Genomic DNA, 16984 nt, shown 5'->3' on the forward strand with positions numbered 1-16984 from the left:
CTCTTAACACCAAAGTCCTTCTAGAAAAATATGCCTTCTTAATTTGTTTTGAAAGATGTTCCTTTTAAAAAATCATTTGGAAAAGATTGCAAATTATACTGAATGTCAGTTTTGAAGAGAATGTGGCATGTCTCACTGAGAATTTCTGCATTAAAAACAAAAATGTTTCTTTAACCCAGTATGTCCCCACTAATTTTTACTGATTACCTCTGTTAAACCTTTATGATTGATGTTACAAAGGATGCAGTTTAAGAAATATTGGTGTTAACTGCTTAGTTATTAGAAATGAGTATAGTAGATAAGAGTGTTTATAACTATACACTAGTGATTTTGTAATGCTATTTTCAGGCCGGCTTCTTTAAAAGACAATACAAATCTATCCTACAAGAAGAAAACAGAAGAGACAGTTGGAGTTACATCAACAGTAAAAGCAATGATGATTAAGGACTTCTTTCAAATTGAGAGAATGGAAAACAGACTCAGGTTGTAGTAAAGAAATTTAAGACACTGTTTACAAGAAAAAATGAATTTTGTTCGGACTTCTTTTACTCATGATCTCGTGACATATTATGTCTTCATGCAAAGGGAAAATCTCAGCAGTGATTACTCTTTGAGAAAGAAGAACTGCAAAGGTAATAATACAGCCGAAGATAATCTCTCAGCTTTTAAATGGGTAGAGAAACACTAAAGCATTCAATTTATTCAAGAAAAGTAAATCCTTGAAAATATCTTGAAATGAAAGTATAACTGAGTTAAATCATACTGGAGAAGTCTTAGACTTGAAATACTACTTACCATATGTGCTTGCCTCAGTAAAACGAACCCCGCTGGGTAGGCAGAGGTTCATTTCAAATACATCTTTGAGACTTGTTCAAAATATGTTCTTTAAAAATATAATTTTTTAGAGAGCTATTCCCAAATTTTCTAATGAGTGGAAGTGGACCATTATCACTTTAAAGCCCTTTATTTATAATACATTTCCTATGGGTTTTGTTTTTTTAGCAGACTATGAATATTATAGGCCTAATGGGCAAACTTCAGACTGAACATGTACACTGGTTTGAGCTTAATGAAATGACTTCTGGATAATTATTTTTATACAGCTATGGATTTCCCCATCTTTCTGTATATATACATGTGTTTAGGTATATATTTACACACCTTTATCAAGCATACCCAGGAGTAAATAGTTAAGAACCATCTTCAAATATTTTGTTATAAAATATTCGAATTTATATTCTGAAACAAAAGATCGTGTGAGTGTTGCACTTTAGCTCATATACACTGATTTTAAAAATATGGAAACCATACCTCACTAATAACTTTAAAATCAAAGCTGTGCAAAGACTAGGGGGCCTATACTTCATATGTATCATGTACTATGTAAATATTGACTATCACACAAATATTTGCTTGGATGCAATTCTTTGTTAATCTTTACAAATGTAAGTGTTCCTTTGCATGGAAATGAAGAAACAAAATTCATAAATTTAGCTGAAAGATACTGATTCAGTTTGTATACAGTGAATATAAAATTTTCATGAAATGTTAAGTGACAGCTAAAATATTTTTATAGTTTGTTCATATTATATGAGGTTCTATTTTAAATGAAATAACTTTCTGGATTTTAATATCTTTAAATACTTTTTTATTTGCAAATACAATCATTTTTGTAATATTTATTTTATGCTTATGATAGATAATTGCAGAATATAATTTTACCTGATTCTGTCTTCATAAGAGAGCTATGGCTGAATTTTGAACATCCATTACAGGAAGTGATCAAATTAGAGGGCAATTTGGAAAAACAATTCTGGAAAAGATTTCTTTTTTTTTTTTTTGAGACGGAGTCTCGCGCTGTGTCACCCAGGCTGGAGTGCAGTGGCGCGATCTCGGCTCACTGCAAGCTCCGCCTCCCAGGTTCACGCCATTCTCCTGCCTCAGCCTCCGAGTAGCTGGGACTACAGGCGCCCGCCACCACGCCCGGCTAGTTTTTTTGTATTTTTAGTAGAGACGGGGTTTCACCATGTTAGCCAGGATGGTCTCGATCTCCTGACCTCGTGATCCACCCGCCTCGGCCTCCCAAAGAGCTGGGATTACAGGCTTGAGCCACCGCGCCCGGCCGAAAAGATTTCTTTATATGAAGTCCCTGCCACTAGCCAGTCATCCTAATTGATGAAAGTTATCTGTTCACAGGCCTGCAGTGATGGTGAGGAATGTTCTGAGATTTGTAAAGGCATTTGAGTAGTGAAACACAAGCACAAAACCTCCTGAACCCAGAGTGTGTATACACAGGAATAAACTTTTATGTATTTTTTTTTTTTTTTTTTTTTGAGACGGAGTCTCGCTCTGTCGCCCAGGCTGGAGTGCAGTGGCCGGATCTCAGCTCACTGCAAGCTCCGCCTCCCGGGTTCCCGCCATTCTCCTGCCTCAGCCTCCCGAGTAACTGGGACTACAGGCGCCTGCCACCTCGCCCGGCTAGTTTTTTGTATTTTTTAGTAGAGACGGGGTTTCACCGTGTTAGCCAGGATGGTCTCGATCTCCTGACCTCGTGATCCGCCCGTCTCGGCCTCCCAAAGTGCTGGGATTACAGGCTTGAGCCACCGCGCCCGGCCTACTTTTATGTATTTTTTAAAAACTTTGTATCGTTATAAAAAGTCTAGTCGTTCTTTCAGAAGACTATCTAGGATCATAGATGAAAAATGTAAGCCCCGATTTAGAAGTGTCTTCTCCAGGATGGTCGCTAAGGAAATTTAAATTTGGTTCTTTCCTACTCAGAAACAACTATATATTTCAGGTTATTTGAGCACAGTAAAAGCAGAGTACTATGATTGTCCAACACAGGCCTCTCAGATACAAGAGGAACACAATTACATATGGGGCTAGATTTTGCCCAGTTCAAAATAATATTTGTTATCAACTTTGTTACCTGTACGATGAATTTTAAAACCCTACCACTTTAAGAAGACAGGGATGGGTTATTCTTTTTTGGCAAACTATGTGATTTTGAAATTTAACTGCTCTGTATTAGGGAGCAGTAAAATCAAGGTAGACTTATGAGATCTGTATTATGTTTATACCAGAATATAGGAAATTTAACATAATCCTGAAAAATAAAAGAATCCAAATTATTTAGGTTAAATATTGATGTATTATGATGGTTGCAAAGTTTTCTGTGTGTCCAACAAACACATTGTAAAAACCAGAATTTGAATCGGTATTTCATCTTGACTTTTAAAGCCCTAGAGACTAATTGTTAGTAACATCAAAAATAGCAATTTATATTAGAATATCTGTTTAAAAAACAGGCATCCCCAACTGGCCACACAGCGGAAAGTTAAAGCAATGGAGCATTACTGAGTTTCTCCTCCTCTCAGATCAGCAGCAGCATTAGATTCTCACAGAAGTACGAACCCTATTGTGAACTGGTATGTGAGGGATTTAGGGTGCCATATTCCTTATGAGACTCTAATGCCTGATGATCTGAGTTGGAACGGTTTCATCCTGAAACCATTCCCCCATCTATGGAAAAATTGTCTTCCATGAAACTGGTCCCTAAAAGGGTGGGGACCACAGTTTTAAAGCATGGCCATATTTCTTTATATTAAAATTCTAGTTTGTACATTTCTTTTAGAAACAATTACTTGTTACTTTGGAATCATTTATTTCTTCCATGCTTCCTCCATAAAGACTGATAAGTCTTGGATGCAATCTGTAAAGAAAACACATGTATAATTCGTTATTTCATCAACATATTTTGTTATTTTTCACACATACACCTAATAAGTATGGTACACAATGCCAAATACAAATTCATAACATAGCATTCACAAGAGCTGTCATGTAGAAAACACAGCTGTAATCTAGAAAACTGAGGTCTGACAAATCATCAACAACAGTAATAACTGACTTCCTTGAGTGTCTAATGTTCTCCATTGCCTTTTTAAAATAGTCATGCCTCTAGAACACCCATGTCTAGTGGGCACCCCTGCATGCTGCTTCTAACCACTGAGTGTCACAATGCCTACCAAGGATGAGTTTGTAGGTTCCTAAACCTGTTTCTACCAGTTGCTATGTAAAATTGTTCCGAAGGGAAGTTGAATGCTTTGTAAAGGCCTAATAAAAGCAAATTGCTGAACAAAATGTGTTACAGTAATTATGAGTGAGAGGAAACTAAGATGGAAAGATTAAAATCTAACACTTGACTACTCAGATGGCTCCACTAAAAGGTTTAAGATCTTGATCCATTTTTAAAAATCCAAAATGGAAGTTGTAGACATTATCTGTAGTTTCTGCACAACAATAAATTAGAAAGGCAATGTAGACATGCATAACCACGCTCTACGAAACAGTTGGTGAATAACTGTAAGGTTACTTTTTATTTGTTGAAATTTGTGCATGTCTCTTCATGCTTCCCTGATTTACTGATTTTTTAAAAACTAACCGACTGCCTGCTTTGATAATTCAGAGAAGAGAGCTTTCATTGTACCATTAGATTTACGTTTACTGGTTGACATATAAAGCGGTGAAATAATTAAGACTTACCTAATATGGACCTCTGATGCAACTTCCATTAAATCACCATCTACATTCCAAGGGAAACAATTTTCTGAAGCAGTTTCATCCTCTTCCTCCTCTGGATCATATACACCAGTATTATTCCTTGGATGAACTTTTACTTCCTCAACAGTGTAAGTCTCAACAAATGGAAAATTGAACTAAAAATAAATACAAATAATCATTATACTTGGTTTATCTCTAGCTACTAACACAAAGTTCACTGTGCCCTCTCTCACAAGTAAATATCAACATGTATGCTGACATTTTAATAGCTTTGAGACTATGAGCAGGGATCTCCAATTTTTTTTTGGAAGAAGGAATCTCTTATCCAAAGCCTTCTGGGTTTAGATCTAGCACCTAGAAATATTGTTTTATGACAAATAGTACATATCTGTGAGAAGTTGCATACAATAATGATACTGTAGATTTTTCAATTAAAGATAATATTTAATGCTGGCCTGTAGATACAGAAGACATATAATCCATTGAGTTTATCAACTTGTCAATTAGTTTAGCTGACATAAAGCAAACTAGTGCAAGTTTCACACTTGGAATGTAATTTGGAAGAACTCAGGTCTAAACCTCTGAAGATAAAATGGGATGTATGTCTTCTTTTAAAAGAGGAAGCCAATTAAATATGGATTTTAACAGGTGTTTGCTTGCCCCATTCCCACTTTAACAATGGACATGAGCTGCAAGATCACTGTTTACTTACCACTATAGAATGGTGCAAGGTAAACTTCTACTTGCGTTTTTTTCTTGTTTGCCTAAGGAAACTATACTGAAAAAGCACTATGTATTTTCTGAAATAATTAAGAAAATATAGCCAAGTAACTTTAGCAGGAATGTAAAACTACTCATTTCAGTTTTCAGATAAATGATGAGATATATTCCTAATTAAACACCATCTACATAGTTTTTCCTCTTTTCCACATATAAACCTCAATGCAACACATAGTTTTAAAAGTTGACAGAAAACTAGTATTTTCCCCAACACCCATATTTTACATATGTAGATACCAAAGTCCAGCTGACTTTCTGGTTTATACTATAAACACAGTTAAACAGTACATGATATCATGGCATCAGCTGCTGTGACTGAGGTTCAGAACTAGAGGGCCCCAAGCAAAACTGTTTGACAGTAACTGCATTAGATCTCCCACCTTGGGTATAAAGCCTTGGCTACATGCCTCATCCTTGTAGAATTATCTACATAATCATTCATGTTCGTGTGTGTTAAATGAATTATCAACAACTGCCTATTATGGGCTAAATTACATTTCCCTCCCCCATCCCAACTATGTTCAAGTCCTAACCCATGGTGCCTGTGAATGTCACCTGTTTAGAAGTAGGGTCTTTGCAGGTAGAATCAACTTAAGATGAGGTCATTAGGGTGAGCCCTAATCCAATATGCTTGATGTCTTTATGAGAGAAGAATGCCAAGGATGGCAGAGTCAGAGACTGGAGTGATGCAGCTGTAAGCCAAGGAATGCCAAGAATTGACAGCCACCACCAGTAAGTCTATTATCTTAAATCAGCAGTTACCATGTGCACACCTCACAAAATGAAGATCTAGCCATCCTTCAAATGCTTTAACTGTGAAGCCACAGACATTGTTAAAGTGGGACTTTAGGGAGCCAAGAGCTTAGTATCCTGTGTGAGGGTATGTTTGGGGCATGGGGAGGAGAAGTGAGCAGTTACAATTGTGATACACAAAAGTGCCATGATGGTGCAAGCGTGGAGTTCAATGCAGGAAACAGGAGGCAAACAGTCTATGGATGTTGGGAAAGCTTCCCATTTGAATTGAGCCTTAAAGAACACAGAATATTTAGCCTGGAGAAGAAAGTCTGGAGAGAGGAAGCATTTACAAAACTAGAGGCAAATGATGGTCAAGCAACTACACAGAATTCAGTGTGATTCCTAGGTGCTCAATCATGCCCATTGGACCTCACATTCCTGTATTGAAATTCTCGCCCTCTATACCTCAGAATGTAACTGTATTTGGAGATAAGATCTTTAAAGAGGTGATTAAGCTAAAATGATGTCTTCAGGCCCTCATCCAATACGATTGGTGTCCTTATAAGAGGAGGAAATTGGACATAGGAAAAGGCATTGGGGATGAACAGAGGAAAGACCACTCACTTGTGGGTTCAGTGAGACAGCAGCCGTGTGCCAACCAGAGAGGGAAGACCCGGGACAAACCAAACCTGCTGACATCGTCTTGCAGCTCTAGCTTCTAGAACCATGAAAGAAATATGTTGGTTTGTTTAAGCCATCTTTTCTATGGTATTTGTTATGGCAACCTTAGTCAATGAATAAAATGCCAAAACACTGGGAATGTGGTGGAGGGTGTAAATAAGAGATAGGGTTGCAACACAGGCAGGGACCTGGATACAAAGGCCGCGTATTCCAGACTGAGGAAATTCCATATTACTCTGACAACAAGAGTAAGGCACTGAAGAATTAAGCAGGAGAGATATCAAATGTGTGTCTTAGAAAAAAGTTTCTCTAAAAGGACGTATGGAAGACAAGACCAGAGAACTTAAAGGTCAAAAGGAGGCTACTGTAAGCAAGAAAGGATTAAAGTTTGAATTAAGGTAAGGGAGAAATTTTAGAAACAATTTAAGAGGAGACCAACAGAACAAGTTAGGGAACTGGTAGTGAGGAATGAGGAGGAAGGAACAATCCAGGGTAACTTGGATGGGTAGAAAGTGGTGCCATTGACCCGCACAGAGCAACACAGAAGGAACAACTTTAGGGGAAAAGATAAGGTCAGCTGTAGACATGTTGGCCTCCAGATGCCGGTGAGTTTCAGAACCTCTGTGGCATACAAGAAGACAGAGGTTCTGCAGATAAGATGAGATGACAGAACCCTTGGGAGTGTATGATGTTCAGATAGTTCAAAAGTGAGGGGCAATGAGGCCATCCAGGAGAGGGCATCCTAAGAAGACGAGAGCACTGTAAACAAATCCTGGGGGAAGCACTCACATTTAAGGTTATAAACTCCCTACCAAAAAGGGTCACAATGAAAGAGAAAAGTGTGGACAGTGAGAAGGGGGGCAAAGCAATAGGATGGAGCTGCAAGGACTTTGAAAGGTAATGTTCACCCTCTATCTAATTTTACATAGAGATGGGGAAGGAACAGGAGCCACTCTGCACATGGTTGTTTCAATCTGTTTTACAGTGTTATACAGTAACGCTCGCTTATTCAACCTGGTAAACATGGTTCAGAGAAGCAGATGTTACTCTCCTTAAACTGAATTGTCATATTTTCCTTCCTGAATACCAGCACTGCTACGAATTATGCAGTAGATATGATTTTTACATAGATCTGATTTTCATAATCTTACAAAATTTATATAAATTCACATTTTTAATGTCACCATGAAGGAAAGAGCCTAAATAGACACACCTGTGTAGATAATTAACAGATCAAATTAACATTGCTTGAAAGCAGTCACCCTGGGAATCAACCTAATTATTCTTACTATATACACTATACAAAATATTTTAGAATTATTTGCAAAAAAAAAAATAGCATGGATTTTAATTTTTGAAAGTTGATAAATAAATCAGAGTTAAGGCCAGTGAATCACACACTGGCAACTGTTTCTTGTGTCAAAAGCAAGATATGCCTGGTAGAGTACATGAGAAAATATGATAAATCCTGCATAATATTATCTCTTTTAGAAGGCATCTTCCTATCGACACAGATTTGTATTATTTTCTGTATGTCTGTCTTTATGTGTAAGGCAACCACTGCTTTTAAAATCAGAAGAAAGGTATATTGATTTAAAAAAAAAAAAAAGTTTACAAAACTTGCCTAAGAGATTTGCCCCATGGGCAATTTCAAAAGAGATCTTCCATAAACAGTTTGTGCAACATACACCTCCCCAAAATAAGTACAGAACTTCTCAGGGTTACATTAATAGGTTAAGACGATTTAAGTTCTCAAATAGGGGTACATGAATGAGGTTAATAGTCACTTAACTTCTCATTTATGTAATAAAAAAGGATTTGGAAAAACTTCTACCAATGTAACGATACTTATCCTGAGGAACATGGAATTTTGAGTGCTTAAAATCATTTTCTTGTTTCTATTTTCTGACTTAAAAACAGCAATGAATATATAGTGCTTTGGGTTTTTTAAAAATTGATTTTAACGTTTAGAAATTTAGTAAAATGTGAAAATGCATACATTCCTTTGAAAAATCAGTAAGTCTCCATATTCCACCCAAACACATATATAAAGTTGTTAAACAGGCTCACAACCTACATTATCTCTGCTGATCTACTTTGACATATAAGGAAGTGGGACTGTATCTAATTTTTTTATGATTTACATTCCTAAGCAGCCCACTTAGTTGTTCAATACATGAGGATCAAATAATGTTATAGACAGAAGATCAAACTTCATGAAGATGACCTAAGAAAGTTTGAAAATATAATGAGGCAAAAATAGAGAGACTTGCAATGGCTATGGTACATAAGCAAGGTTCAGCTGCCAGTCATTGGCTGGGTTTACTCTCCTCCTCCTCCTCCCATCTGTGCTCTCCCAACTATATCCAAGCACCATTTTATAACTTCAAGAATGTGTGGGCCGGGCGTGGTGGCTCACGCCTGTAATCCCAGCACTTTGGGAGGCCGAGGTGGGCAGATCACAAGGTCAGGACTTTCAAGACCAACCTGACCAACATGGTGAAACCCTGTCTCTACTAAAAATATAAAAATTAGCTGGGCGTGGTGGCGTGAGCCTGTAATCCCAGCTACTCAGGAGGCTGAGGCAGGAGAATCACTCGAACCCAGGAGCTGGAGGTTGCAGTGAGCCAAGATCACGCCATGGCACTCCAGCCTGGGCAACACAGTGAGGCTCTATCTCAAAAAAAAACAAAAAGTGTGAAACTATAGGGTTTTACAACCATACCTATGTACTTGAAAGACTCACACTTTCAGAAATTCACATATTTCTAGGATCATTTTCCTAATAATCAGGTCAAAATATCTGCCAAAATAATATGGTTTGTAATACTGTTTCTTTTTAAAGCAAATGACTTAAGTGGAAATATATATCTTCACACATCCTCATTTTGAATGAATATTTATATAAAAGTCTCATATTTTTAAATACATATCTACAGATCTATTTCAATCAATGAGCATACGCAGATATGCAAACAAATGTCAGGAAGATCTAAAGATCATAACTTTAGAAAGTCTGCTGCCATAATATCAAGAAGGCTACACTCTCAAGTTTCACTTCTTTTCATTCTGAAGAACAGCCTGAGTATGTAATTTTATCTTTAATTTACTTCACATTGCAAGATAACACTACATTTCTTATTTTATCTTTGTGGTTATATATACATAACCACTAATTCATCATTCAAAAAAGGCCAATCTATATTAATACTGGTGGATGCTTTTCAAAATTTGGATGAAACAGATTGGAAAAAAAGTTTAATATATTCAGAAGAAAATAAAACCACCTTATGAGGCAGGACTCGATGTCAACTCTTGTAGCATTTTCTTCTATATGATTAATAGCTTTACAAATAAGTAACAAAAAGAATTTACTATACCTGATTTTTTACACTGGCATATCTTTTCAGGTGTTTTATAAATTCTGGCCGAGAAGTGTTTCGGGCAATTATAAGAGCCATACTTCCATTATTTAATCTGAAATTAAATATTTCTATTAGACATTAAGAAGTTTACTGAGAGATTATACCAAAAATTATGACACACTGTTCCTTATAACAAGTATACTGTTTATTGAAAGTATTGGACAAGACAGATAAATCACCATGTTACATTTACCTAAAATTCATAAACCGTATCTTGCTATTATTTTTTAAATGATGCAGGCTTTCAAATGAGTTTTATTAAATCATTGGCTTCCTTCTCAATAAGCTCTTACATTAGAGCATTTTACAAACAAACCATCAAGCTTCCTACTCACATATCAAGACATAATTTAAAATACAATGTAATTAGAAACTCTAAATGTGAAACTATGTTGTTAAAAGATGTATTATAGAATAGTTAATATGCACAAGTGGTATAACAAATAGCTCAACATTTTCTAAAATCTAAAGTGTGATTTAAATATTTATTTATGGACAGAAGGTCTAAGTGACATAGGAAATGAAATAAATCAAAGTGGCCTTTGGATGGATGAAATGGAGTGAACAAATGCTGCCACACATGTTCAGTTAAATGACTGAACATTTTAATCTTGCATAACTGTTCCATCCAATATATGAGACTGAAAATTCAGAGGTGTGATTTAGTGCCAAAACAGCCACTTGCAAATGCATCAAGCTATAGAAGGCAGTTTGCAGAAATACATACAAATGACTTCTAGCTTGATTTCAGTGCAAACATGAAGTTAATCTAACAACAAAATAAAAAAAGAGCTCTTAGTATCTTATGGAAGCTCAGGTCAGAGCTATAAGGGACCTTAGAGATTATCTCATCATTCACTCATTTCACATAGAAGAAAAAAAGACAACTCCAAGTTTAAGTGATTTGTTCAAAGGCACACGGAGAAAAAATGGTCATCAGCACCAATACCCCAGGTGCTCAGCACTCTTTCCATCATGCTGCTTCTTCCCAATTAAAAATAAACAGCACCAAAACATTCATGGTAGTGTTACTGTGCATCTTTTTTTTTTAATTGCGTAATTTTGTAAACATTAAAAGCATTATCCTATGCCTGCTTTGCAATCTTTACTTGAAATAGAAACACAACATACTGGCTGACACTGCTTTAAATGTCTCACATCTATAAACATACTTACTCTTAGAATACTTAGAATACAAGAATATTAGTTCCTATTGGCAATTGGCACTGAGATACTTTAACATAAATTATTATTTATCATGGTGGGGGGAAAAGCAGAAAGTGAAATCTCCTGTTCAATCATCCTGAATCATCAGAAGCTACATTTCTGAAAAAAATCTCTGGTCAAGTGAGTCTTGATCGAAAGGCCTTTGCAAAGATGGCATGTTGTGAGTATAAACCACAGAAGAAATCTCTAATTAGTCATCCTTCTCTGAAAAATTCATCAATACTGATTAAGCCTGGAAAGTCAGCAGTGGAATCCTAGTCAAGCTGAACATTTACAGAGTGGCTTTGAAGGAGCTATGAATCAACTGCTCCCAGAAGAGGTCTACCCTCCCAAGAAGGTCCTTGAACAAGCAGGGTTAGATAAACATTGTCTCAAGTCCTGCCAAACATAGCTCCTTGGTCAGCTAGCCACGTCTTCAAGTTTAGTCAGGGAAACTACATTACAAAAGCACACAGCTATCTAGGATTTCTGAGGGTGTGGGGGAAAACCACCAGGCTCAATTTCTAAATCACACAAGGTTCAAAATACTCCTTTCAAGTTTTAGCACTAGATGTAATTAATGAGGACCTTGCCATCTGGGTTTTCAATATCCAAGTTTGCAGTTTTTCTGTTTTCTTCTCTAACTTTGAATATTTCCCTGTTTATTGGCTATATTTCACAGCACACATGATCCTTTCTCCTACGCTCTACAGGATTGGATTTAGGAAAGAAATATTTTCAGCCCCATAATGGACAGCTGCTTAAGAAGAATGTGCAAGAGAAGGAATGTCTATATCCTATGGATAAAAAGATATATATAAGACGTCTCACATTTCATTCCATTGAAAATGTGGGCAGGAGATTGATATGCACTACTATTCACATTAAATAGAACTGAAATGTTTCTTTTGACTAAAGGTATCTGATATGGTTTGGCTCTGTGTTCCCACCCAAATCTCATCTTGTAGCTCCCATAATTCCCATGTGTTGTGGGAGGGACGTGGTGGGAGATAATTGAATCAAGGGGTGGGTCTTTCTTGTGCTGTTCTCATGGTAATGAATAAGTCTCATGAGATCTGATGGTTTTAAAAATAGGAATTTCCCTGCACAAGCTCTCTTGTCTGCTGCCATGTGAGATGTGCCTTTCATCTTCCACCATGATTGTGGGGCCTCCCCAGCAACGTGGAACTGTAAGCCCATCAAACCTCTTTCTTTTGTAAATTACCTAGTCTCGGGTATGTCTTTATCAGCAGCATGAAAACAGACTAATACAGTATCAAATATACATATATGTGATTTTTCATGCTAAGGATGTTTATGTTTGCATTAAAGTTGGAAAGCAAAGACATTCACAAGAAATATCAGCATTTAATATAATGTTCTCCACAACTAAATGAATAAATCAAGCAAAGTAGGCATAAAATTATATCAATGAAACTTAGGAAATATTTTAGCCTCAGTGACCTTAAATAGTCAATGATTATCTGATAATTATTCTAGTTCAACAATTGTTCCCAACCTACTGTGATGACAAATCCCTTAGACTCTCTAATATACAAAGATAAACTACCAGTTAAGTTTCTAGCTAACCAACAGTTAATTGGATATCCTGGAAAAAAATGGTCTATAAGAAATGTATCAACAATTCAATAAAAATGCTTACTAACCTGGTATTAGGTGCCAAGCCTCTAGGTGCCACTGAACACAGGCAAGGAATTGCCATAATGCTGACATTCAAGAACTGACCCTGGATCATTTGCCATTGATCATTACAGTCTAAAGGTAATGAGAGTGATTGGTTATTTTCTCTCACCAGAGCAAAATGTCAACAGAACCTGGCACAGTTCTCAAGGAGATACTTTTGTACTCACCAGATTTGGGAGATCCCTGTGCCCTCCTAAAGGAAAGAAAAAACAAAGCTATAAAACAGGTAATGCGCGCGCACACACACACACACACACGCACACACAAATCGATTAAATATGAGAAAATTAGTGAACTCATCATTACATATGTTACTTTCTTTGATTAGATAGTAAGTAAAAACGTGTACAATTTTATTGCTGCCAACATAATGTGTTGATTCATTTAAAGATAAACTAGTATTATAAGGAACAATAATTTACTATTTCTTTAAAGACTATAACCCTTCTTTAGTATGGCTTTAATATTTATATTACACACTAGACCAAAATTATCATGAGGGACAAAACTGTGTGTTTTGTTCATTTTTTGATGCATTGTTGTATTCAAAGTGCCTGGCATATAATAGGCACTCAATAAATAGCAAAAGAAAAGGGAAAAGGAAAGAAAGGGAAAAAGGAAAAGAAGGAAATGAAAAAGGAAAAAAATAAATGAAAGAAAAGGGAAAGAAAAGGGAAAGGAAGGGAAAAAGAGAAGGGAATGAGGGAGGGAGGGAGGGACAGAGCAGGAAGGAAGGGAGGAAAGAAAGAAGGAAGAAGAGAAAAAGGCTGAGCAAGTGGTTGTTTGCTTAGTAAGACCTGTAAGAGTCTGTGATTCTATATTCTTTACTACCGTGTTAGAAAAATAACCAAAGATCGTAAGTCTGATCAATTGTTTGTCAGAATGTTTTATGCTTTAAAGAAAGATACAGGTTATCTGTATTACATTGAGTTTTTACCTACCTTTCTTGCACATCATCAGAGCTGTTAAATGGTAAAAATGATATTTCACAGTCTTCTGCCCTAAAATATAATGAAATTTGTTATTAACAGTCATTGAACCTGGGATACAAAATTATTGGTTTAAGAAAAAGACTTACTTAAGTTTTGCCAGTGCCTTAACAACAGCAAAATCTCTCCGTTGGTTAGGGGACATCCATCGATATTTTTCTGCCAGAGCCAAAGTTCTTCCACCAAAGCCAAACATGGCTGAGAACCCAAAGCGAAGAAGCTTGCCAGCGGTGCTGAAGGTGCAGACATCGACCAGCTCTACGTGCCCTTGAATATTATATTAAATATTAGTCAGTGAGTATAGGACTTGTATCAAAACAGCAAATATAAGAGAGCATATTTATTGGCTTATAGGAGACCATCTCAAGGTACAGTAGACCATGAACATCCTTACTTTCTCTTCAGTTCCCTTTATCTGTAACTACAACAATTACCCTTTTTAACTTATTCAGGTGCTAGTGAAGAAACACAGAGTACTAAATTTTTCAGCTTATTGCTATTTCTATGAAACATGGTCAAAGAAAAGTAGATGGGCAAGGTAAACTTAGATTTAGCAGTAGTTTGGTATTACATACACCTGAGCTTATATGCTTTCTACTAATAAAATATCTATAGACATACACTGGCTGAAATTTTTTTTCTGGTATGTTTTTTCATTAATAACATAATCCTAGTCCTAGAGCCTTGGTACAGTCCTACAACAGTGTTGGATATACTTAAGGAGTATGCATTAATTTTCTTCATCTGGTTATAAAATTATTTTGAGCACACTACATTCTTTTTCTATAGAGATTATAGTAAAACTTAGTTTACTGCTCTTTACAAAGCAAGTATTTTGAAAAGACAGGCAGTCCACATAGTGAAGCACTACTTTTTTATCTTTTAGTCAAACATTTCTCTACTTTAAGAGACAAAGAACCTGCCTTTCTTTAAAGTCTGATGGAAATAAGATAGCCTTCCTTATATAAATCAAAATTTCCTTATAAAATGTGAACTGCTTTGGAAGAATTCTTACCCATTATAATGTGCAACGTTGCAGTTATCACATGAGGAACTCCATGAAGAGAATGTGCCAGTACATTGGTAGATCCTGCCAAAGCAATTTTAAAACATGCACTATCAGGGTAGAATGTGTTCAATTAACATTTGCTCTTACTTTATATAGATGTCATTCTGCAATATTCAGATGAAAAATAAATGAGAATTTATAAAATCAGAAAAGTTAATGTGAATATTAGAAGTTCTTATTCACACTATAGATGCACATCAAATGTCTACACAATTATTTGAATATTTAAATTACTTAGGAATTTAAAAATAGTTTATAGTAACCGCTTACAGCTTCTTTGATCACGAATGTCTATTTTCTACCTCCCAAATGCTAGCTATATCAAAGCCCACTCCATCCAACCTTAATAAATGGGTTTTTAGCTTCAATGCCAAAATGAGGATCAACAGCAAAAGGATGCCTCTGGGGAGCAGAGACAAATGCATACATAAATAAAAGAGAAAATAATCCAAATAATAACTCAGAAAAATAAAATAACTACAAGCTACAAAAAATATGCTCTAAATACATTTAATGAGTCTTAGAGGTAAGCTCTTAGCCAAATGAGAATCCCCTGTTATCTCACAAATGTCTCCTACATTGAAGAAAATGTTTAATTCCATTGTATTTTCCATGTATGAAGATTTGTATTTGAAACATTATGATTTCTGATTTTCGTGATTAGAATTTAAGACACACCTGGATTTTCCCCACCAGTCCACAGAGGCAAAGAGCTCCCCAAGTCAGGCCCCTTTAATGTTTATGTGTGACTGAAATCTGAGATACAGGGGACAATACCAGCTAGCCCCTCCCATTCCCAGGAGGCTAAAGAGAATTTAAAATTATTAAGAACAGAATGAATGAAGCTACAATTTTTCTTGAATTAAAAAATATAACAAGCCCAGTAAAAGCCAAGAGCTGTGAAAGCATGGATGTGGTGTGTTCCGGTTATCAAGGCAAAGACCAGTCCTCTGGATTTTGCTAATCAGAAGCATTTCTATGTGATCATACATAATTGCTTCCATTTGTGTTACTTCGAACTGATATGTACTTGGGTTACTAAATTGGAGAAGCTAAGGCAGCTTAGCCATTATCAACCAAGAGGTCATTAAAATCATAATTTTTTAGGTAACTAAGAATAAACATATTTAATTATTAATAATAAATAAGCACAATTACTTTTAGTAATACCAATGCAAAGAAAAGTTTATTGTAATGAACTGGCAAACTGGTTCCAACTGATTCACCAAAAGGCAAGTTATGCTGTGACCCTTGTTACTCAAAATATGGCCTACTGTCAAGCAGGAATGACAATACTTGAGTGCTTATTAAAATGACTTGCATGAGTTGAGAAACAATGTCTTGTACCTCAAGAAGACAATAATGCCCATTCTCACCACTCTCATAAAAATAGTACCAGAAGTTCTAGCCAGAGCAATTAGGCAAGAGAAAGAAATAAAAGGCTTCCAAATCATAAAGACGGAAGCTAAATTGCCTTTGTTTGTAGGCACGATCTCATTTATTTAGGAAACCCTAAAGGCTCCATGAATGGTCAGAGCTAATAAACAAACTCAGTTACGTTGCAGGACACAAAATCAACATACAAAAATCAGTAGCATTTCTGTACACTTACAACTATCTGAAAAAGAAATCAAGAAAACTATCTCTGCACAGCAAAAGAAACTATCATCAGAGTAAACAGGCAACCTACAGAATGGGAGAAAAATTGTGCAATGTACCCATCTGACAAAGGTCTAACATCCAGAATCTATAAGGAACTTAAACATATTTACAAGAAAAAAACAATTCCATCAAAAAGTGGGCAAAGGATATGAACACTTTTCAAAAGAAGA

At 36.0% G+C, this 16984-nt stretch overlaps 2 protein-coding genes across 4 annotated transcripts in view; one reads left to right on the forward strand and one right to left on the reverse strand.

Moving 5' to 3' along the window:
• The window catches only part of ITGA4 (integrin subunit alpha 4), an 83071-nt gene extending 78928 nt beyond the window's left edge, over positions 1 to 4143 (forward strand). The window contains exon 28 of one of the 2 annotated variants that reach the window (XR_013401888.1): positions 349 to 524. Coding sequence is in view for 1 of the 2 variants with exons in the window: in XM_001100929.5 (XP_001100929.2) it covers positions 349 to 444 (96 nt within the window). In the remaining variant the exon portion in view is untranslated. Of the gene's footprint in view, positions 1 to 348 lie in introns of both variants that reach the window. The other variant, XM_001100929.5, reaches the window with a different exon arrangement.
• CERKL (ceramide kinase like) overlaps positions 3648 to 16984 on the reverse strand; it is a 121072-nt gene continuing 107735 nt past the window's right edge. For both annotated transcript variants that reach the window (XM_077956608.1, XM_077956610.1), the window contains 7 exons: positions 15099 to 15173; positions 14173 to 14350; positions 14036 to 14095; positions 13262 to 13287; positions 13058 to 13166; positions 10140 to 10236; positions 3648 to 4718 (listed from right to left, as the gene is read on the reverse strand). In XM_077956608.1, coding sequence (XP_077812734.1) covers positions 4542 to 4718; positions 10140 to 10236; positions 13058 to 13166; positions 13262 to 13287; positions 14036 to 14095; positions 14173 to 14350; positions 15099 to 15173 — 722 coding nt within the window. In that variant the 3' untranslated portion in view covers positions 3648 to 4541. The remainder of the gene's footprint in view (positions 4719 to 10139; positions 10237 to 13057; positions 13167 to 13261; positions 13288 to 14035; positions 14096 to 14172; positions 14351 to 15098; positions 15174 to 16984) is intronic.

This window comes from Macaca mulatta, chromosome 12 (genome assembly GCF_049350105.2).
Source record: "Macaca mulatta isolate MMU2019108-1 chromosome 12, T2T-MMU8v2.0, whole genome shotgun sequence".
NCBI lineage: Eukaryota > Metazoa > Chordata > Mammalia > Primates > Cercopithecidae > Macaca > Macaca mulatta.